Source organism: Rhinichthys klamathensis, unplaced genomic scaffold (genome assembly GCF_029890125.1).
Source record: "Rhinichthys klamathensis goyatoka isolate OS25496 unplaced genomic scaffold, OSU_Roscu_1.1 h1tg000170l_1, whole genome shotgun sequence".
Taxonomy (NCBI): Eukaryota; Metazoa; Chordata; class Actinopteri; order Cypriniformes; family Leuciscidae; genus Rhinichthys; species Rhinichthys klamathensis.
The window spans coordinates 564228-589663 of record NW_026606701.1 but is presented as its reverse complement, the minus strand read 5'-3'; the positions used below and the strand labels follow the sequence as shown (position 1 = coordinate 589663).

At 36.9% G+C, this 25436-nt stretch overlaps 1 protein-coding gene across 5 annotated transcripts in view; it reads right to left on the bottom strand.

Moving 5' to 3' along the window:
* The window catches only part of fryl (furry homolog, like), a 144129-nt gene that overhangs the window by 81876 nt on the left and 36817 nt on the right, over positions 1-25436 (bottom strand). For 3 of the 5 annotated variants that reach the window (XM_056259815.1, XM_056259816.1, XM_056259817.1), the window contains exon 1: positions 11652-12259. The exons of 1 other annotated variant lie outside the window; for it this stretch is intronic. In XM_056259815.1, the coding sequence (XP_056115790.1) occupies positions 11652-11859 (208 nt within the window). In that variant the 5' untranslated portion in view covers positions 11860-12259. Of the gene's footprint in view, positions 1-11651; positions 12260-25436 lie in introns of those variants that run through there. One more of the 5 variants, XM_056259818.1, reaches the window with a different exon arrangement.

Below are 25436 nucleotides of genomic sequence, written 5' to 3'. Positions count from 1 at the left end.
CTCTCTGTCTGTCTCCTTCACCCGCTCTTTCCATCACTTGACTGGCAGCATTGTAAACAAACCCTGGGTACAAAAGGCCATATTGTGACTGCAGCGCAGGGTTTCCACTCTCACACAAACATAAACATACGCACATGCATAAATAAACACATTTTATGCAGTTACGCTCATGGATTCACTGATCAGAACTGCTCCAATATGCTGGCTGAATGAGTGAAAGATTTCATATAATCAGTAAGAAAGCAAAAGTTTTGCATTTCCACACAATCTTATAGACAGGTCTTTAATCTGCTGTGCTGTTAGTCAGGAAAAAACGGATCGAAATGTTAGTTTTAAAAACTTAATGTGAAAGTTACCTCACTGTCCATCTCATGCACTGATCTGGGAACAGGTGAACGATGGCAGAACACGGCAATGCAACAAGAATTATGCATGGCATTTAAGAAAAAACTTTTTACAACTAATACGATCTTGTTTTTGTCCCTCTGCACTAACAAAGCAGTGTATCTCTTCTTCACTTTTGTGTAAGCTAGGTTTGCAAACTGGCTGTTCCCGCATGCACCACACCCAGTAAAATAAGTCAGTCCAGAATCACATGATGGCCAAAGACTGCCATTTCTCTCTCAAACAAACACACAGTTTAGGGTAAACAGTAGGATCCTGCTCAACACAGCAGGAATCTATTGTCAACACAGGGTGCGACTCTTACCAAGTACTTTAATATACAGGAAAAGCATGCAGAATCAAACAACTCTTCTGATCAAGATCATAAACATATCAATTCAAACCAACCCTAGACATACAGTAACTAAACCAGATTCTAATCCAAATCTGGTTCTAATTCAGATCAGAAACACGTTCAAACCTTATATTTACAATAGCTGAAGTAGTTTCTGATCCAGATCAGAAAGACAAACTCAAACCCCATTCCAGGTTTACCTAAACTAAACCAGATTCTGATCTAGATCAGAAATATACTCAAACCCCATTCCAGTTGAACAGTAACTAAAACCATATGTGTTTTATGATTTTAAAATTTAATAAAATGAAAATATAACAATTAATTTACAAAACATTGCATTATATTTTTTTGTCAAATAAGATATTGCACAACATAACTATAAATTTAAAACATGGATGAAAAAATATCTTGGTTGCATGATTTTCCTTAGAAATAATAATATTATTACTTTGAGAAGTACATTTTATTATACAGTAGTGATATATTCCTGACTGTAATAATTTCTTGAAGTTAAACCAAACTTTTATTTTGACGGTTTGTCATGAAGAACTTTCAGTTTTACATTTTTACATTAATGCATTTGGCAGACGCTTTTATCCAGAGCGACTTACATTGCATTTCAAAGTACACATTTACATTCCTATCAGTTCTTGCTTTCCCTGGGAATCAAACCCATGACCGTGCCGTTGCAAGCGCCAACGCTCTACTGTTTGAGCTACAGGAAAGCTTATTTTAGTTTCCGTTTCAGTGTGTAGGCCTATTTGACGGTAGTTTTTCTCAAATAAAAAGGTGAAAAGCTTGTGAAGTGACTCAATGCAGCTCTGGAGATGAAGCTCATGTGTTCATGTGCTCATATATTGAGTTGGCAGATGCTGAAAACACCTTGAGCGTCACGTGTGCAAGTTTGTGTATCAGACGAAACAGCGCCGCCGCTCATTCACACAGAGACACGCAGAAATTTCTTATTAGCGACATGCACTGACTGGCTGTTATTGCGTTTATTTCTGTTGTGTGATAGGCTGTCAGATTAATCCATTTAGAGAAAAAAACGTTATGACATATATTTTAGCGCAATCTCGATATGATAGCGTTTATCGCCCAGCCCTAATTTGAAGTGTCAAGTTACTTTCAAAAGCTGATTTGCTCTATTTTGACCATTACCGTAGACATCAGTTAGAATAAACTGCAAACTTTTATCCCAGTACTTCTATGATAATTTGAATGTTTGTAACACACATCACCATAGTATATATACTTACACATAACAGCTCTCTCTGCGGCAGCACAAACGCATATTTGAATGTTCCAGTGTGATTTGTCATTGTTGTAATAGATATAGCAGAATCATCTTCATTAAGGAATAAGATCATGTGGGTGTTTGAATTGAGATCACCATCTTTTAATGATTATTTGTGCAGATACACCATATTCTGATCCAGATCAGAAACTCATCACCTCAAACCCAATCCCAGACTTACAGGATCTAAACCAGATTCTGCTCCAGATCAGCAAAATTCATCATTTAAATCGAATGCAGAATGGGAAGATAAAACAGGCACTCTGTTCAGAGATCGACTGCTGATGTTTCAGGAGAGCACAGACAGTAAGTGCTTTTGGATAGTGAGCAGGGCATACACTGACAGACAGACAGTCTGTGAAGGCCATTCAATCCCATGAGGCCACAGTGAGAGTGCATTTCCTGTACTGTGAATTACAGCACCCAGCATAGGGAAAAGGAAAGCCAAACAAGGTGGAGAGAGGGTGAGTGATAGAGAAAAAAAAAGACTGATCAATACAATCAGTCATTCAATCTGAGGTTATACAATTTTCTGAAGATTTTAGTGGACAGTGCAAAGCAGGCTCCCTTGTGTAAAACTGCATTTCCCATGATGCTAAGTGCAGACAACAAAGAAAAGACAGCTGTGCAGAAAAGCTACAGCACAAACTTGAACCTACCGCATTCTTATCTTCTGAGACATTTCCTTGTTAAAGATCTTAACAAGTTTATGTCGGGTTACTAGGTGAAATGATTCCCTTGGCAAACAGTACAATTCCTGTAAGGAACAATCCAAGGTTCAGATGTTTAAATTGATCTTGTGTTATTAAATTTGTATAAATTGTAAGGTGTCCATCTGAGTAATTTACTTAGGATAGACACCAAATTTAAATATGTTGTTTTGAAACCAGCGAAAATTGCAGGTTAGTGTACAACTGCTACTATAGAAGAAATTTAAAAAAAAACAGTTTAAATGATTAAAAGCCTTGTTGTCAAAGTTAGCATTGTGGCTTTATGTACGGTCAGACACGTTGTGTCGTTATATTATTAAAATTTTTCCAAAATCAAGCTCAAATGGAGTTACGAGGTTTTTCACCAGCGAATTGCAGTAAGTGCATCACATTAAGTTATCATCAATATACAGTTTACAAAGGTTATTGCAGCTATGTGGGCGCTCTGCTTTTACTGCCATTTAATATATTTGGCAAAAAGCTTGTTTTAAAGACGAAGTGTTATGGCTATGTGTTATGATGCTGTATTGGCAATGACTAGACGGCAAATACCAGACTAAGACAACTTTTCTCCGCTCCTCAAATGCATAAAACATTAGCCTTACACATCGTCTTTTGAATAAAGAAAGCGCTGTCTTTATTCAAGTCTTCCAAGACGTGTGCAGGACTTAATTTACAATTAAGGCAGGTGGAGCTACTGTATGAGGTTTTCCAAACAGTTTTAGGAATTATTTGAGTTACGAGGTTTAATCACAAGCTCTTAAGGTCCTTGCACACTGAGACCGAAATAGGGCTGAACGATTTTGGAAAATAATTTAATTGCAATATTTTTTTTTTCAATATTCCGATTGCGATTTAATATGTTTATTTTTTAACAAATATATATTTTTTATTTCATTATGTAACGATAAGTACTCTTTAAAATAATTACACATTTAAAAAATGAATTATAACAATTGCATGAAAATTATTTTAAATAGGCTATATAAACTAATATAGCTTCAAAACTTAAAAGGTAACAAGAGGAATAAAAAAAAACAAAGCTAGGTGTTCAGGAGTCGTTCCCAAACGAAAACATTTCAGCTGAATCACAACACCATCAGCAGCAGTGCAAGCTAGAGACCGCAGTACACTGCACACCTTGCCAAGAACAAGCGCACCTGTCAGCACCAACGCAACAAACACACACTCCGCAGAGAAAGAGAAATTATTGCAAAGTGGTGAAACCCAGTGTGTTCAGAGAGAAAGAAAGAGAGAGGGACAGTGGGCGTGCTAGCCTAACATTTCCACTGATCACACCTCTGAGTCAGCAGAGACACTCACACACATCAGCCGCAGATCTCTTTAACACCCTCCATCCCAAAAACTGACAAAACACGGCTAAACCGAGAATGCCGAGTCATGAGAGAGAAGGAAAGAACAAACAAAAAGAAACAAAAGGAAGGAGGAAAAGACGACAAGAGAGGCATACAAAAAAGAAAGAACGAAGAAGAGAAAAAATAACAACAGGTGGGACCAAACGGATGAGTCTGAAGGAAAGAATGCAAAAAAGAAAGTAGGAACAAATGAAGGACAGAATGAGCAAAAGTAAAACAAGAAAATTAAAGAAATAAAGCAACAATGAATAAAACGAAAGCAACCAAAATAACAAAGGAGTGAAAGGGGAGCATATGAAAGAAGGGAAGAGTGAACAAACAGATGGCAGCGAAACGAAAGCATGAACAACCAAATGAAAGGGAGCATAAGAGAAATCAAACAAATGTGAAACGAACGAGAAAAAAGAAAAGAAAAAAGGAATGAACAAACCATCAAAATGAAAAGTTAGAGACGTAAAATAGAATGTGAGATGGAAAAGAAGAAATAAAGCAGCAAATAGGGATGCCTGAGATTTTTTGCAGCCGATACCGATTTTTTGTCATCATGATCGGTCGATAGCGATCCCGGTCATTCAAGCTTTATATACCAAGTAATAATTAAGTTCTCTGTTGAATGTCATGCAGTGTGTTTTTTTCCAGATAAGTAATACCACAGACATTATTTACAGTAATGCTATAGATGGTTGCTTTAATTGAGAATAAATTAAAGCACAACAAATATTAATTTTGCAATGAACATTTTAATAGGCCTTTAAAAACAGGGCTTATGCAAAACTATGCATATTTGGATACTCTAGCTTATTAAAGAACCTACAAGACGTAATATCAAACTAAACACAACACATAAGGTGTATAAACACTGTCCAATATGTGGCTGAGGAAGTGCTCAGCAAGTGCTGAGTATTTGTCTCCTTCCTTCCTACGTCCTAATTAAGTAGGTAAGGCAGGAGGATTCTCTTTATAAATTCAAGCTTTTCTGCATTTTGGGAGAGTATTCCTCTTTTCATCCCAAATATATGCGGCGGCTGTACTAAATAGTCGCTCACCATCAACACTTGAGCGCTAAACTTCAAGCACTAGAATTAGAAATACAACATAAAATGTATAAAGTATTCAAATGTACAAAAACAGTGCAAAATCTTCACAAAAGAGCAATGAGAGACTGTTTGATTAACATGAGGTGCTTTCGCATCAGGTTGCTATAGGAACAGGAACTAGCCACCAGGGTGGTTCCCCAAGAGCTAAAAGTCCCCTAGGAACCTAGGAAAATGTTCCCATTTTCCTGGTTGTATTCGCACCGCCAGTAGGAACTCTAAAGTGTCGTAAGCCACGCTTGTTGTGACTTTTATTTTGACGACACGGCAGACATTTATTTTGACGGCGCTGAGAATGCCAGAGCCTGAACACACAGCGCTACCATTCTCCGTCTTCATTAATTTACGATCTGTCAAACAGTCCTGTCTAATACCTTATTAGATAGAACTGTTAAACAAAGATATAAAGATATGAAAAAGTATTAGCGTTTGCTGTGTGGCAGATTTCCAGTGTTGCTTGGTCTCCTCAAATTCGCATTGGATTTTCTCCTCAGCGTAATGGTTGAGAGGTCCATCTATCACCGTTTTCCATGTTCATAGAGTTAGTTTGTGGAGTAAATATATAGGCTATAATCTGTGTGTCTACACACGGGTGCTGGTGTTTTGCGTGCGTTTGGCCAATCAGCGTACACTAACGTCACTGGTAGTTCCTATAGAGCTGGGTTAAACCCTACTCTGAAGTAGGAGCTAATTTAGTTCCCTCAAAAGGCATTACAAGAGCTAAAATCATTCCCAGTTCCTGCGGTGCAAACAAGCCAAAAAGCGGGTACTTCCACCATTACTTCTAGGAACTATCAAAAGGTTCCTCCGATGCAAAAGCCCCAATGAATGGTAAGGATATGTGTGTGCGTTCCAGGTGTGTGTGCTGACTCAGAACCAGTCAAGTCAAGTCAAGTCACCTTTATTTATACAGCGCTTTTTACAATACAGATTGTTTCAAAGCAGCTTTACAGTGATAACAGGAAAATTATGCAACATAGTTCGGGATTATCGTCCGATATTGATCTGTGGCCGATCAATCGGAGGATCCCTAGCAGAAAATGAACTTACAAACAAAATAAAGCAAAAAAAAAAGATTGATGAGGGATCGATTGAAAGGGTAAATAAAAGGAGTAAAAGAGTGAACAAAAAATGAGAGTGAAAGAGTGAATGAACAAGAATGAAAACTGCAACAGAATGAAAGAGGGTGAACAATAGGAGCAAAAGAAAAAGCAAACAACAAGAAATCTAAGAAAATGAAAAAGTTAAACTAAAGTGAAAGAACAATATAAAGGAAAAGTTAAAATGAAAATGAATGAGAAAATGAAAGAAATAAAGCAGCAATGAACAAACAAATAAAACAAAGAAACAGAATGAATGAAGAGTTAAAGAGAAAAAGAAAGGAGGGAGATAAATACAATTCTACCCTGGTTAACTTTATGAATTGTTGTGTGGCCTGTTTTTAACTTGCATTTCCGCTCGTCCAGTCCTGATTATGAATCGCATGCTGCCTGAAAGTAAACACCACATGCACAAGAGCACTCATTTTTCCAAGACAAACTTCCATTGCAGTTTAATGAAGAGAAGTGTTGACTGTTTTGAGATATATATTTATATATACACTCACCGGCCACTTTATTAGGTACCCCATGCTAGTAACGGGTTGGACCCCCTTTTGCCTTCAGAACTGCCTCAATTCTTCGTGGCATAGATTCAACAAGGTGCTGGAAGCATTCCTCAGGGAGTTTGGTCCATATTGACATGATGGCATCACACAGTTGCCGCAGATTTGTCGGCTGCACATCCATGATGCGAATCTCCCGTTCCACCACATCCCAAAGATGTTCTATTGGGTTGAGATCTGGTGACTGTGGAGGCCATTTTAGTACAGTGAACTCATTGTCATGTTCAAGAAACCAATTTGAAATGATTAGAGCTTTGTGACATGGTGGAAGTAGCCATCAGAGGATGGGTACATGGTGGCCATAAAGGGATGGACATGGTCAGAAACAATGCTCAGGTAGGCCGTGGCATTTAAACGATGCCCAATTGGCACTAAGGGGCCTAAAGTGTGCCAGGAAAACATCCCCCACACCATTACACCACCACCACCAGCCTGCACAGTGGTAACAAGGCATGATGGTTCCATGTTCTCATTCTGTTTACGCCAAATTCTGACTCTAACATCTGAATGTCTCAACAGAAATCGAGACTCATCAGACCAGGCAACATTTTTCCAGTCTTCAACTGTTCAATTTTGGTGAGCTCTTGCAAATTGTAGCCTCTTTTTCCTATTTGTAGTGGAGATGAGTGGTACCCGGTGGAGTCTTCTGCTGTTGTAGCCCATCCGCCTCAAGGTTGTGCGTGTTGTGGCTTCACAAATGCTTTGCTGCATACCTCGGTTGTAACGAGTGGTTATTTCAGTCACTGTTGCCCTTCTATCAGCTCGAACCAGTCTGGCCATTCTCCTCTGACCTCTGGCATCAACAAGGCATTTCCGCCCACAGAACTGCCGCTCACTGGATGTTTTTTCTTTTTCGGACCATTCTCTGTAAACCCTAGAGATGGTTGTGCGTGAAAATCCCAGTAGATTAGCAGTTTCTGAAATACTCAGACCAGCCCTTCTGGCACCAACAATCATGCCACGTTCAAAGTCACTCAAATCAACTTTCTTCCCCATACTGATGCTCGGTTTGAACTGCAGGATATTGTCTTGACCATGTCTACATGCCTAAATGCACTGAGTTGCCGCCATGTGATTGGCTGCTTAGAAATTAAGTGTTAACGAGCAGTTGGACAGGTGTACCTAATAAAGTGGCCGTTGAGTGTATATGGAGCACTGCTGTGTCTGTTTGAGTGTGTGATCACTGATTCTAACCCTGGCCTGAAAAGCCCTTGAGGACCAATATTAGACCCATAACATACTGCAGAGTCGCCATATCCTTCCTCTTCCTGCATATGGCTCGTGTGCATGCAGCAACATCCAGAGCACAAACACAATAAACAGAGGCACCATCAAAACACCTATAATATTAGCAGCAGCAGTGAACAGAGCAGGTGTGTTTGTGTATGTAAAGCTGCCTTACAGGTGAAGAAACAGGTTGAGCTGGGGACGGGACTACCCAACCAAACAGAAAAATGTTCCTGCTAAACCAAAGAAACATAAATGGTAATGCTGACTCATTCAATATCCATTCAGAAACAAATCAAAGAATATGCCTCCTTTAGGGTAGGATATGGTTGATTATTTGTAAATCTATTATTAGTTACTGCAAAGGAAAACTGTTAAATAATTAAAACAATCAGATAAATATGAGAGTTTAAAATGTCTATTTAAGGCCTACAGAGTTTAGGTATAATGAGAGCTGTTTGTGTAACAACTAATTTAATGAAAACTATCGACAAGAACAACCATTTCATTATCAATTATCAGGACTTTGCGCTGTGCAGAGAACTGGCATACTAATTTTCAAAACAGCTCATCCTGACAGCAAGTGATTAAATACTGCATTCATCATTAAACTGCGAATACTTGTAAGTGTGTGTGTGTGTGTGTGCCTGTCAATCAAATGCAGAGCCACAGAAGGGGAGTGAATTATGATTAAAACAATAATCATTGTTAAACATTCAATTTAAGTTTTAAATCACCAAAATGAAACATTAAATCCTAAATGCAACTCAATTATGTATTTATAGAACATCTGTTTATTTACAATAAAAAAAGAAAATAGCCAGCCAACCTGTTGTTTATTTATGGTTTAGTTATTTTAACTGGTGTTCTGTTGCATTAATTTATTAAAAATGTAAATTACTGTAAATTGTACAATTTTAAACCACTTTTGCAGACAATGTATATCATACATTGTTAAAGTTTGGGGCCAGTAAGCTTCCTTTTCTTTTTCTTTTAAGAAATTAAAACTTTTATCCTGCAAGGATGCATTAAATTGAACAAAAGTGACATTAAAGACATTTATAATTATGTTACAAAGGATTTCGATTTCAAATAAATGCTGTTCTTTTAAAATTTCTATTCATCAGAAAATGTATCAAAGTTTCCACAAAAAAATTAGCAGCACAACATTATTTCAACATTTATAATAAAAAAAAAAAATCTTGAGCAGCAAATCAGCATCTTAGCATAACACTGAAGACTGGAGTAATGGCTGCTTTGTCATCACAGGAATAAATTACATTTTACAATATATTAAAATAGAAAAAAGTTGTTAAACTAATTTTATGATACTTCACAGTATAACGGTTTTACTGTATTTTTGATCAAATAGATGCAGCTCTGATGTGCAAAGAGACATCCACACACACGGACTACTACATGTGTATTTTCACTTATCAACACACACTAAGAGAATCTCAGCCTTCGAAGGATTCAGAAAAAAAACTCTTTTGGTCCAGTTTGAACTGGTGTTCTCCACCATATTTGAATGCGTGGTGGTCAATTTGCATTTTGAATGCAGTGTCACATGCAGTGATGCAACTTCACACTCCCCACACTGTTTTCCTGTAACCAAGGAGCTGACATACCAAGAAGAGTGGTCGTAGTTGGATCAGCCATGAATGACACACAAAGATCCTCATGTATCCCCATATAACCCTGTACGGGAGTCGTGTTTCAATACATTTATGGTCGCAAATGCATTCATCTGCTTCCTACAGCAAAGTTATAAGCACATAAACAAACACTGTCTTCCCTGATTAAATGCAGCACGGTAGGGCAATTAGTCTCTCTTCACAGAAGGAACGACTTCCCTTTCACACAGGCCCAGTCTAGGGTCAACCTTGATTTCTCTTCTAGTAAATCAGTCTACATAGTTCAAAATGTCAAAATAAAACAACACTGGCAATTTTAGTTCATAATCTGATAGATTTCCAAATTAAACAGTATATGGGACTGGAACAAAGATAGGGTGTGACTTTCTCCATTGGGATTTGAGCAGATGAAAGGATCATGAAAAGTGGTCTATATATATGACATGATGGTTGGTGGAAATTTTGATGAAAACTTAGTCATTATTTCTTTGGAATAGTACGCAACAATGAATCATTTATAACAAGACCGGGCACTTCAAAGGTCAATTTTGATGTGACAGCGCGATGATCGGTCATGAAAATGATGATGGCTGTGACTTTAAAAAATACACTTCTTTTTTTCCTAAATTTTTATTGTGGCATTTTGGGCGGTATCTGAGGTCTGATTGGTTAGCGTTACGACAGCATGCCATCCAGACCGGTGAAATAAAGTGAAACTATGGATTTGAAAGCTTTGAAATTTGAAGAATAATATTACTTGTATGTTGTATATATCGGATTAATCTCATTTAGGATGCATGTGGTTGAGTTTATTAACCTGCTAGCAAAGCGCTTCAGTTTACCGGTGTTCATTCACTTTCAGCTCAAATGTAACGCCAACAAGATTAATGATTAATATGACGTGTCATATAATGCTTCAGTTTACTGGTGTTCATTCACTCTTCAGCTTCATCTCAGTTGTTTTTTTCTTTCTTTGATGCATTAGTGATAATCTAGCAGTGTTATATTTCTAGTCTTATTTTAATATTTTGATAGACATTTTTATGTAACTTTCTATGTCAACAAATTTTCATAACAGTGTTTTATGTAATTTTCTATTTGTCAACAAAATTTCATTATCGATAACTACCTGAAATAAAAAATGCCCATCCCTAAAATGCACTATTTCTCCAGTTAGCAACACCTTGAAATCAATCCTAGTCTACATTTTCTACTGTTCAAAAGTTTGGGGTCAGTAAGATTTTTTACAAGCAACATTGTGAAATATTATTACAATTTAAAATAACTTTTCTATTTTGAATAATTTTTTTTTTTTTTAAGTGTGTCTGATGTCTGTAGTAGGATCATGTGACACTAAAAATTCAGCTTTGGCATCATTCTAATATGCTGCTTTGGTGCTCAAACATTTCTTATTACCACCCTGTTTTGGTCCCAATAAAGTCAGTGTGATGAAATTATGAAATAATTCAGTGATGAAATCTAAACACTCAATTACCCAGAGCTCCCTGCTTCAGATCAATATGGATGCAAAAAAATGATGATTGGGAGATTAGGGGCAGTATACTACATGCTTTATGCATTTGTAATGTTTAAAATGGTTCTGATTCTATTAGATTTCTGTAGTAACTCTTATATTAGAATAATTCTCACTTTAGACTACCCGATGAGCAACTAAAGACTTTGCAAATGGTTCTGTTACACAAAGTATTTGCTTGTTCTCTCTTGTCTGCGATTAATCTTATATCAGAGTCCAACTATAAACAAAAAGTGCAAACACACACACACCTCGCACACACCTCGCACACACCTCGCACACACCTCGCACACACCTCCTAATCAAACAGTCCTCTCTTTACTAGAGTTAAAATCATGTTTGAATACCCATCCCTTCATCTTTCTTGTTGGTACCTTTGGCACGATGTCGTTGAAGACGGACAGCCGGTCGGCTGGTTGGACTGGATCCGTCTTGATCCTCTTCATTGGTCTGCGAAACCAGCCGTTTCATCCTCAGCAAGCGAGGGCCGGTCTCCCTCGGCCACACTCCCCCCGTGTCCGTTGCCTGCAGCCCGCCGTCCCCGGAGATGACCGTGGGAACGAGGCTCTTGAGGAATTCCATGTTTGCACTGTGACACTTTCACTCCAGGCGCCTGTGCGGGTGCACAGTGACGGCCCTGCCACCCACCATCACCTCTGAGAAATCAGGCCGTCTGTGACTGGACAGACAACTGCAGAATGTCTCCACCCAGGCAAAACCACAGCTTGTCAAACTCTGACTTCACTGCAGGTTCCTCTTTGTCTTGTAAGTTTAAACTAAAAGTATCTATATACACAACAACCCAGACGAAGTGCATATGATCTCTTGTCGTAATGCAGACGCTGTTGGTGGCAGATCCAAGATGACAAAAGCTGGAATGAGGCACAAGCGAGCACCTGTAGATCCAGCCACTGTGTTCTTCAACCTGCCCGTATTCCACATGCCACAGGCCAGCTGTAAGCACTTCCCAAAACGAAACCCAACGTTCACTTGAGCTTTTACACAGCTAGAGACCAACCTTACTACCTGTCTGTTCATGTAGGATGAACTGAACACTTTGATGTGATGACAGTAGGCGGAGCATTTCCGCTAGAGTGCATAATCTGGGCGGAGCCAGGACGCGTCCAATGGGAGATAACGTATGCCTGGGAGAGCGGCCAATCAAAACACAGCTGCTACCAACCACGCCCTGATGTTTCTCCTTTCTGAAGGAAGGGAGGAAGACCCATCCGTCTGTGATTGTGAGGGAGTGCATAACGAAAAGTGAGAAGGGGTGGCCTCTTCAGCGTGCTGCTGCGCTCTGATAAGTTTTTTTATCAGGTTTTAAGCTAGAGCTGCTCTTCACACCCCCACCTCTCTCACACACAAACACACTATCTATAACTTCCCTTACATATTTCCCCTAAAAAAAAGGATAAAAAAAATAGCTCAGAAGGCATGATGTCAAACAGACAAAGTGTCTCACACCCACGCACACTGACTGCTGGTTTCACTTCCAGTTTGGAGCAGGGCAGCGGGTGAATTAGTTTAATGTGATATGTTTGATCTGCTTGACTGCTTTGTTGATACACACGTATCTAACTTCACTTTGATAAAAACACAAACAAGCTTATATAAAGACTATTTGGACAAATAAAGTGCATACTGGAAAATGTATGCAGTGATACAAGAGAGCTATTTAATTATACAAGATACAGATGTTTTCTACATGACTGGACAAATGTAAAGTGTCCTGAGGAATATCAATGGAAATGTTCTTGTTGGGAGGCATTTTGCATATGGCAGGCCTTTGCGCTGACTCATTGTAACATCCAAATAAGCAGGCTGCTTTTGCTGAAAATGGACGTCATAAAAATGACACTAACTCTTACCGTGTCTTCAATACACTGACATAACAGACTCTTTGGAAGAGCACTGGTATGCAAAAATAACAATAGTTTGAATAACTTTTACAATTATAACCCTTTTCAAAGTGACGTTATCATATAATAACACACAGATCACCAGCATGAAACATTCGGAAGTATACTAAAATAGAACAGTTATTTTAAATTATAATATTTCATAATATTATGGTTTTTAATGTATTTTTGATCAAATAAATGCAGCATTGGTCAGCATAAGAGACTTCTTTCAAAAACATTAAAAAAATTAACGATTGAAGGGTAGCACATTTATAAATATTGTATTTGTTTCAAACTGTAAAAGCTTGCATTATAATATATCATTCATGTGAAAGACAATTTGGCTCTAGACAAAATAAACAGCTTCTTTCAAAATACAAAACATTTACAGTGCCACCTGGAGGGTATGAGGAGCTCCAGGAGGAGGAAATGACCTCAGCACCATACAGGAAGTTCTCTGTTTCTACTGTGGCCTAATATAACCTCATTCGAATCGTTCATAAGACTCATTGCTCACATAGACAGACAGAACAAAATAAAGTGTGCACAAATGATTCACAGGAAGTGCTCACACCCTTTAGCTCCGTGTGAACATGTCAAGCAAACCATGTAAAGTTTCAGTTCCTTAATGTGCGAGCAGACAAAACAAATGTGCATAGATTGTTATTAGTGACCCAAAAAAGTCTCTCAATCTCTTTATGTTAGTGTTACAAATGTGTTACCCATTTCTGGCAAAAAACACCTTTGATATTTAGTGAACAACAAATGAATAGTGTTACATAAGCTTTAAGTAGAATGAGAAGAATATGTTCAGACTTAGGTGTGTGTGTGTGTGTGTGTGTGTGTGTGTGTGTGTGTGTGTGTGTGTGTGTGTGTGTGTGTGTGTGTGTGTGTGTGTGTGACCATACCTTAAATCTCTTTACAAGTCTGCCCTCTAGGGGTGGCCAAAAGCAATAATGGCAAAACACTGTTACTACTGTGTAAGTCTCTATAAAGCACAAAATAAAAACCAAAGGCTGTACGATTTTCACAAATTAATGTTTCTTCATCTGCGGGAACAATAATCTCACAGGGGCCTATTTTTAAAATATAAATTTTAATATGAATCTTAAAATATAACAATCTATCATAACATTTTAAAAACAATGATAATCTAAAAAAGAGTGAAATACTCAAACTATTTCAATATTTTTGATTAAATATACAACTTTTACCAAGGTTGAAATATTAGATGTTTTGAGATGAAATTACCAAAAATCAAAAGTAAAATGTGTCCAAAATGTTCTTATTGCACATAATTTCCCATCAAGCTATACAATCATTCAATTGCGTGTATTTAAATGAGTTGCATAAAATGCTAGCAATGAAATAAGTCTTAAAAAGCCATTGTATGTTTAAAATGTCATCCACCAAAGAATGCATTTAAACATGATACTAACAGCAAAAATGTGAAAGGATGTTAAACAAAAATCTGATGAAAATCTTCATGACTTTGAGAAAAAAAATTCTGTGATGCATATATTTACCGTACACATTGCCTGAGACTGAAGTAGACACACGAAATAGTGATAGTACGAAACACACAATTTGCTCTATAAGCAGCAAAGAGTAGACAACATGACATAAACCAAGCAGGTGACAACACAGCCACACTGTGATGTGGGAGAATCAGATTTCTCTGTGACAGGGAGGTGTTTTCTGAAGGAATGAGTGAGTTCATAACTTTCCAAACACATAACACAAAACCCATATCAGTTGGCCCTAAAACGCTGCCAGACTTGATGGTGAAACAACAAAGCAGGACCTTTCACATTAACACTGAACTTGCATGATACAACATGCCAAAGGTCTATGTGTGCATTAAAAAGTTAAATAAAAACAAGTTAAAACAGAGTCGCCTACATTTACAGTGATGATATAGTGAAGAAGACCCAGTCCCAAATGGTGCCAGATGCCAATTAACTAATAACGTCCAAACATTTTTGAAGACAAGTGAACAGTCAGTAAAAAATAAGAAAATATATACTAATTACAAGCATAAATACAATAAAACAAAGTTACAGATAAAGTAAGGTCTAGCAGTATGCAGGTACAGAAATGTAATAATAAAATGTAAAATAACACTATAGTGTTCACTGTATAAATTACAATATTATAAAATATAGAATATAGATTCATCTTTGTTAACCCTCTGGGGTTGTTCGGCCCAAATGGACCCGAAGCATTTAAAAAAATTTTTTTTTTTTTTTTTTAAATCATAGCTTTATCGGAATGGTCCGAAATTTGGTGACTTTGTTGGTACTTGGTATATGAACACCCAAAAAAATTGGGGACAGGATTTGAATAGTCTAAGTGGTTGTAAAAAAATAGTCACACTCAGGACCTTCGGGTCCAAATGGACCCGCATAGGAAATGAATGGGAAATTGGCAAAAATGTGAAAATACAGAGTTTTTTTGTGCGTACAATCTACAAATCAGCCACGATCCAGAAAAAAAGCACACAACAGTGAAGGGGTGAATCTATAAAACATCAAGAGTGCAAAACAGACACATCCACACACACACACAAACACACTTTTATACACATACACACTAATAAATTCAGATTACATATGGGTTTTGAATTTTTAAAATGCTCAGTTTGTCCACCAGATGGGATCCATCTCATTTCAAAAATTGCTTTCATGAGGCCTAGGCTTGACTCTAAAATGAAATACAGCTTTAAAAAAAATTCTATTATATTCAATGGGGAAAAAATGGGTCATAATTATTGCATTAATATTAATTATAAATCATTTTTATTTTTGAAATTATCTCAAAACACAAAAAAAGAAAAGAAAAAATATTATAAAAAACAAGTAAAAAAAAAAAAAAAAAATGATGATTTTTAAAAATATATATAAATCCTGCCCTTTGGGTCCATTTGGACCCGAACACCCCAAGTGTGACTGTTAAACGAACAACCCCAGAGGGTTAAAGCAGTGTATTGTTGTTTCATTAACATTAATGACATAGAGAGGAGCAGGTATTAATAGGCTGCTGTCACTTCAAGACTGAATACACAGATCCAATATAATGCCACATTTGATTTCATTCTCAACTCTTTACGTTTACTAAAGACATAACCCACTGTGTTTACGTGAATACTTGCCAAGACAGATATTTTGATCATTTTGTGTGTATGTGTTTGCTCAAGCGCAAAGAGACGCAAAAGAGGAATCATGATGCAATTTGATGCAGATCACTGGTCGTCAACATAAATCAAGCACAAGGAATTGTAAAAGTGTCATTTTTTTATTTAGCTCAACAGCCCCTCGTCACTGTATGCATTCATCTAAGAAATCTTTAGAACATTTCCAGTAGTAACAAGAGGGAAGAACTGTCGTGGATGTCTATTTTGTACAGTTCCAGTACGTACAGTTATTAATGTTGTCATGACAAGTTGTAAATGTAGTCAAATGCTGTTTAGCCAGGCCTGTAAATGTATGAGTCTTATACAAAAATATGGACAGATGTTTTAGAAGCATAGTTTTAATATTGTGATGTACTTAAGGCGAGACACGGCAGGTATCGGGGTTTTTTTCACTGGTCAATTTTGAGATTTTGGGATATTTGTCTTCAATAACGTCTTCTTTCAGACTTGTGGTGAAAAAAAGTCATTTTACTTTATTTTACTACTTTTTGTCTGTTTGTGTCTGTAGATTTCTCATAAATTCAACAAAAGTTGACGTTCTAAATCAACATGGTGCTCCGTGATCGCGATCTGCACCCTGTCATCACATACACCGTTAGAAAGCGCTCTCTCTCTCTCTCTCTCCTGACAACGTGATTCTCAAAATGACTTTTTTCTCATACTCCAAGTCCGAAATCTCCACTTCGGTAGCACCTATATACACCAAACTTTCCAGTCTTGTACCTAGTTATATTATGAAGACATTTACAGAGGGCAGAGGTGGAAAGAGTAATAAAATATTCTACTCAAGTAAAAGTACTACTACTTCAATTAAATTTTACTTAAGTACAAGTAAAAGTACCGGTCTAAAAATCTACTCAAGTAAAAGTAAAAAGTAGCTCATTTAAAATTTACTCAGAGTAAAAGTTGCTGAGTAACTTTTTTAACAGCGGGGGTGGGGGACTCTCCCGTGTAGGGTTGTAATGGTATGAGATTTTCACAGTATGATAACGTCTCAGAAAATATCACGGTTTACAGTATTAATCAATTATTAAATAAATAAACTGTATTGTTAAATTATGGGTATTATTATTATTATCATCAGTTAAAATGACAGTTAAATTAATGAAAACAGGATTTTTTTTTGGATGAACAAATGCTTTTATTATAACAAACTTGAAACCATTTGTTTGTTTTGTTTATTAAAATTTCAATAAAACATGTCTAATCAATTAAATTTGATAATTGATAATGAATTAGATTAACAACTTATTTTTAACATTAATAATTTATTAAAATGTTTAAGAAAAATATTGTCTTATGAAATGTATTTTATTCAGAAAATTAATGTTTCTTTTTATGATTTAATCCAAATATATTATCAAAAACGGTTGTAATCAAATGTAAATTTAAAATTGTGTCCTTTAATTTTTTGGGGAAGCGCTGCAAAAACAGATTTACTAAATTAAACCATGGACAAAAAATATTTTCCTTTAAATAATGTTTAAATAAAATGTATTATTATTGTTGTTATTATTATTATTATTTAGAAAAGTAGGCTACGTTCTATTGTATGCCTATAATAGTAATATTTCTGTCCTAATTTCTCCTATAAACCAAACTTTTATTTTGACGGGTTGTAGTGAAGACCAAAAGTGTAAAAAAGTCTTTCAAAGTGTATTTGACAATGGTTTATCTCAAATAAAATTATGAAAATGCTCATTAGGCGTTCTCTCAGAGCAGCTCTGGAAATGTTCGTGTATTCATATCCTCCAATTGTTTGTGAGACTCTGAATGTCACGCGTACTTGAGTATGTACAAAGCGGCGCAGCTCAGCAGAACAAATAGGGTTATATTTACATGCAGTATTTTTGTGCTTAGCTTAAATATTCACAGACCATGTCGCGATTGGATTTATTGCACAGTTCTACTTTCCATGTATTCATCCATCCATTATTTTGCGTGTTTTACGTGACATGTGCGTTATGTAAATTTCATTTTCATGACTGGATTCCGGGGTTCCCTCTGCATCACGTAAATCGGGACATACCTTTATCTGCAGGAGGGATGGTGTCCTATATCCTCCTTTTGCAGCCACTTTGCGTCCACATTTTTTGCAAATTGGATATCTATCCTCGAGGACAACCACGCTTTTTTTCTACAAAGTATTTTCATACTGGCCATAATTCGCTTGGCGCTTCGGTTTCAGCTTCAGCTGTGTCTGCGTCACCTTTTTTGCGCGTTTGTTCTCCCAGTCCGCCCTTCAATCAATGCAGTAGTTTCCGGAGTGTTTTTTTTCTTTTCTTCTTGTATTATTATTTTTTACTCAGTAACGGATATGATTTAAAATGTAGCGAAGTACAATACTTCAAAGAAAACGTACTTAAGTAAAAGTAAAAGTACAGATTTTAAAAACTACTTAAAAAAGTAGAAGTACACAAAAAAACTACTCAATTACGTAACGCGAGTAAATGTAATTCGTTACTTTCCACCTCTGACAGAGAGATTATATTATTCCTAATTTCCTAGTCTGATTTATATAACATTTTATTCCAAAAAACATGGCGAAAATCAATTTAAGGCTATTGACAGTATATTCTGATTTACAGGATAACAAAAGTAGATATCCATAAATCCCTCTGTAATTTTTTTCCCCATCTAATATGTGAACACACTAATTTGCATATTTAAACATTAAATTACAGAAAGATTGTAATACATTTTTTTCTCATCATAATGTAGGTAATCAACTGGGAAAGTTTCATGGTGATATCTGCTAGTTAAAAATTGTACCCTATTCACCTGTAGTGTCTCGCCTTAAACTGTTTATTACAAAAATAAACAGTTGAGAATTTCAACTAGTTAAAACAAGTTTGCTTTACTTGAAGAAATGTTGCTTCCTGAGCTTTTAGCCGATTACTTAACTGCAATAATCCCTTTAAGTTTGCTTTGAAAAAATAAGGCAATCGGTTTCCAGACTGAATTTGTTAGAATTTACAGTGTACTCATAATTACACAAATGTCCATGCAGCACAGTGTCAACTCTGAGGAGGACTGTAAGGGCCGATGGTACCTTTTGGGACAGGGCCAGAGAAGACAACAGGAGACACTAAGTCAGAGAGAGGAAAATATAAACGGATGAATGTGGGTCACCTATCAATAGATGATCTGAAGTCACCATGTGCTGGTGACCCCAATCTGATCAAGAAAACATAACCCACTGCGTTTATGAGAATACTTGCCGAGATGGGTATTTTGACAATTTTGTGTGTATGTGTCCCGTCTATGATGTGTGCACAGATAACAGCGCACGAGTATCAAATTAAATTCTTTTTGCCTAGTCTTGCGTTGGAATGGTTTAAAATCTCTTTAATGTGTAAATTGCCAAGACAAAACACATGCAAATGATAAACTTTCACTATGATGTTTTAACATTTTGCAATTAATCCGCGAATCACATGCGTGCCAAACCGTGAGGCCTGGTCCGTACCTATCACGGATCAACTACGATCCGCTTAACCCATGTAAAACAGTGGCCAATTGGTCTCGACACATTGTCCCTACCCACTATACCCACTCAAACCCACCAGAGATCCAGTTTCCATTGGATGAACTTTCAAATGATGATGTGATCGGATCCTGGAAGTCCTATAGCTTTAGCCAAACAGCATGTCATGTCACTCCCTGATTTACGCATTGTCTTACATTGATTTTGGGCTTTTTCGTGACCACCTGCTCTAAAGACATGCAATCTACTATGGTTTACTAACGTTTCAGATTTCACGAACAAGACGGTAATTCACACAACCCCAGTTGTCTTTTGAAACAAAAAGATAGATGTGTGTGAGAAAAATAATATGTAAACTATAAAGTGTAAATGCATTTTGAAACTCGTGCGAGAAGTGATTGTGTTTCTTTTGTGTTTCTGCATCAATTTTTTTGCACGAGTTTCACAACACACTTACATCACGCTTCACAACATACTGATTTTCTCAACATGCTGGCAGTTGGCCAGAAGTGATTGTTAGTAAAAGTTTAAAATATTAATATTTTTCCTCACACACACACACCTCGTTTTGCTTCAGAAGGCACTGAATCATCCATTGTGGTCGCATGGATTTTGTTTTGCATGGTTATTAGAGGTATCGAGGTCGATTAGATCACGATTCAGAGGGTAACGATTCGATTATAAAAACGATTCTCGATGCATCTTGTTTTCCAATTCTTTTAATAATAATTACTATAAATCACAATATAGTTAGTTTTATTTTATCTTTGTTATACAAAAATATGAAGATGCAAATGACAAACAATAAAACAAATACAATAAAATAAACCAATTAAATGAACATTGCTTTACTTTTTTATATCCATTTAACAGAAGAAAAAAAAATACAGAAATTGAATAAATCAAATGTAAAAAATAAAAATAAATCACTGCATAGGCTTGTGTATTAAGTACCAATCAATTCATTATTATTAAAGCTGCAAAATGTATTCAGTCAAAAGCAGTGAGTGATTACCTCTTTTCTTTTGGTGTTTGATTAACATTAGTGAAACACAGCAGCAGGTTTATTATAATAAGACCTAATGTACGGATCTAACAATGTTACACATCAGATTAGCCCCCTCTACCATTTACGTTCACTTCAGGCATAACCGACTATGTTTACATCAATACTCACCGAGAAAGACAGATATTTTGCACTAATTGTGTGTGTATTTGAGCATTTAAGAGCAATAAGAGATCTGGATTCAGGGTTTCATGCTGTCTGAGAGAAATGGCTGTCTGTGTTTAAGCTTTGGGTGAGTGTCAGAGTGAGTAACGCATTGAGACCTTTTTCATGGCTTATTGCGCTTAATAACTCTGTTTAACATCAAGCACATCTTGCACTTTATTTTCACATTCAATCATGTTCTTTTTGCAAAAAACGAAACCGAATCATCAGACGCAAGTGCTTTGCTTCCTTCCTTTTCAATGAATATATAATAAGAGTAGCCTACCTTATTTACAAAAAAACACCACATTAACAAAACACACCTATTACATTTTTAAAAAAAAAAGTATTTTATTTTTATGTATCGATGCAGAATCATTCACATCAGCAGCGCGATGCATCGTAAAATGATGATATTCCACAGCTCTAATTGTTATTGAAGCATCAACCAGAGATGGGTTATTTTTTCTGTTTGTGTTCCACAGAAGAAGAAAAAAAGTCAAATACATCTGTGATGGCATTTTCATTTTCAGAGAATTTTTATTTCTGGGCGGAGTATCCCTTTAAATAAGAAAACGGGGGCCACAATGAAGTTCACGGTCAGGGGCTCAGGTCAGCACAGATGCACCCATGTGCCTGTACCCAGCCCTAAGGGGCCTGCAGTCCAAGCGAGCATGCTGGAGAGGGAAAACAAAAGAGAGAGAAAGAGAGAAAGAAAGAGAGAGAGGCCCGCAGATTCAAATCAGCGCAGGAATGTCAGAGGGGAAACAGCATGAACAATGCTCAACAAGGCTCTGATAGAGCAACACAAAGACCCATATGGGCAAAACAGGAAGACCAGCTTTCACAGTAAACTGAAGACGAAACTGTTCCTGAATCGGTGCTTTAACGTCAGAGAGAGGCAACGCTGAGTGTCTCTCTAGATACCGATTGGTTCAGGATCGGTTTTTGACCTGTGTGACGATGCGGTGGTCTACGATCTACACCAGCAAGGCACCACAAGTCCTGCTATTGTATGAACACGCATCTCTGCTTAAAATCTCTTTTCTTAGGAAATAGGCTTTTGCTCAAAACGGTGTCGTTGCAGATTGTTCCTGATTCATGTTTCCTGTCTTGCACAGGATGCAGTTTTCAGCCACAAAATGTTATCTAACGATTCTTTCCGTTTGTGTTTTATTACCCCTCCATCTCTTCTTGTTTACCTGCTGCTCTGTTCATGGACTTATTGGTTTTGGTGTTGATTGACATTTCTGTTTTTTTTTTTTCTGAGGGGCCTGGGCCGTCATCAGTCATGAATGTGAGAAACACATATAAGAGGTCAAGGATCGAACTTGTTAGACCGGTATATATCCCCTTAACCCAAAAGTGACTTACAGTGGATTAACTGAACTACTCAAGCCCAGTGTTTCCCCTAGGATTTTTTTCAGGGGAGGTGGTAGACCCGCCGAAACTACTAGTGTCGCGGAGCGGGCGTGTTACAGATATGTGGTGGGTTAGGGTTACAATATTTATAGGTATTTAGCAGTGATATTGTTGGGATTTTCTATTTACAACGAAGTAAGCTAATTGCCTGCACAAAATATGATAGCATTATAATCAGTGTTGGGGAGTAGTTAACTACAAGTAGCGACGCTACTAACTTAACTACATTTTTCAGTAGCTTGGCAGTAGCTCAGTTGCTTTTTAAACAGTGTAGCTTTTCCAGTAGCTAACTACTTTTTGCAGCAAGTAGCGGTGTAGCGCGAGCAAAAGCTACATTGTGTTTTGTTGAGCCTGCGCGAATCAGCGCGATGCAAGGATATTCTTCTTCTTGTTAGATTACAAACTAATTTGTTTTGCCATTGGTCCGCCACCTGTTGTTTAATCACGCATCTTGCGGCTAACGGTTCACTGACGTACAGAAGACCACAAGCACAAATTTAAGGACGCACATACAGGTGATTAATGGCCATTTTAAATGTATTAATTATCCTGCGTTATTGCTCTCTATGTTACATCAAATTTCTATTTCTGATTTAATTACAATGAACCGCCATGATCTGTCCGCCAGTTTGGTAATGAACATAAAAGACCACTAAAGTTTGCGCCATCGTGTTTGTCAGTTGAACAAAAAATCTAATCTTAGTTTGTTTATCGCACAACAAAGGCTTTGATCTAATTAAATTGCTGTATAGATTTGTTGTGACTGGATCCAGAGCGAACCGAACTGTGCTCACAAGCAGCTTGTGATTCAGGTTCTTCTTTCACAGTAAATTCTGCGAGCTCCATCACTGCATGTGAGCGAGTTTAACGGGCATTGTCAGTGGCACAAGTGAGCGCTTGTTCAATGTATTTTCTTGCCAAAATGCAACCATCTCACAATCGGTATTTTTGAGAAAAAGTCTATACATGCAATTTACGTTGGATGTATATTTTGTTCTTGCAATGTTGTATTTGTTGCAATTTTGCACTTTTGACACACAGTCTGAGATATTTGAGTGTTGTGTGTAATAAAACAATACAAATCATAATTGTATTGCATTGTTTTAAACACTAAATATTTTACTTAAAACATTCCTCAGACACTTATTCAGTTATTTATAATATATGTTGTTCAAAAAAAGCAAAAGTAGTTTCAATGTAGCTAGCTACTTTTTGATCGTAACTTGTAGTGTAGCTAACTACTTTTCCAAAAGGGCAGCTTGACTGTAGTTTAACTACTTTAACTAACGAGTAGCTTGTCAAACTACAGTTTCAAAGTAGCTTCCCCAACACTGATTATAATATAACATGTAACGACAAAGTTTAAAGTGGCTTCATTAATTAAAAACATAAAAAAGCAAAACACACCTGATGCACATTATTTGCTCTTAATCTTCTAGAAGAAATTTTAAGAAACTTGCTGTATTTTTGTGTAATTAATTAAGAGAAGGTACACCGCCATCTTGCTCCGATGAAAGTGACTTGAACGCACTGCCGTCGTAAACAACTTCCCACCTCGTAAATACGAACTTCCCAAAAGGACTTGAACGCAGGAGCTTAAAGTATTAATGAAGAAAACGAAATGAGTAACATGTAAATAATTTTTAAAAAAAAGTAAGTAACAGTAAGATTTCTTTTTTTTGTGTGTGCCTTTTTTTAGGATTGTCACCTTCTCCATTCCTCTTCGACATTTTACAGTGTTTTTTTTTCTGCGTTTTGGAGGGGCGGGGGTTTTTTTTAGGAGATTTTAGGGGAAACACTGCAAGCCAGTAAAACACACGTAGAACAACTCTGTGCATCCAAACACAACACAGACATCTTAGAAGCACATGATTGACAGTTGTCCCTTTCACATGTTGAACAGATGACCAACTGACAGGAAGCTGTTACTCACTGTTCACTCACACACAGTGTTTCTAACTAGGTCTTTACTCATCGCTAAACAAACTCACCTCATTTACCTCACTGGCTGACTCAGGGCTAATCTGTTAGAGAAACATCCCACACAGTTTCAACACTGATGAGAACTCTCTCTAGTTTCCGTATCTTACATGGGCATCCAGCGACATTTATGATTGCAACAAACAGCCTTTTAAATAGTACTGATCTGGTATTCTCAACTGCGAATACACCATTTTTATAGGTTGATTCCCCCCAAAAGTGTAAACATTTGGCCCGTGTAGCGTCATTAAAATGTTGAAATCAGAATTGTATTATAGCAACAAGTATGCTATACGAAATTCCGCCATTGTTCTGTTTGCTTGAGCAACCTGATAAAAAGCAACATTGACTCAACCACAGATGTGAGTTTGGAGGCGGGACTATCTGTTTGTCCAACCAATGGTAGACGGCTAAAATCAAACATTGCAATTCCGTTTGGTGGACCAATTAAGATATTTCAAATTTAACAATACAAAAAGTCCTGTTCACACCAACACAAATAGTCAAGAAGACTCAGCACATGTATTTGGTCTGATTTACAAATGCGTAAAATGGATAAAATGCATTAAAAAAAAGGTATAAGAATAGGGCTGCCCTTGACTAAAGATTTTTCTAGTTGACTATTAGTCGTTCATTTATGCGATTAGTCAACTAACACGTGTATATTAATAAGCCAAATCATAACAATGAGCCTTTAATGCCTATATACACAGCCTAATAAAAGCTTAACCGCACATCAAGCTTGCCACAGCGCACCGGCAAAAGTAATGATTATGAATGTGTTGTGAAAAAACAGCAAATTATTAAAATTTTAATCATTTATAGATAAACTAGTGTTTTTGGTTGCAGTGATGAAGTTGACGATGCTGACTCGTCATCTCCGCAATAGTCACGCACCTATTTGCACATTCCATAACATAATCGGAGCATATTTGTTTTCCATTTGAATCGGTTCATTTAAAA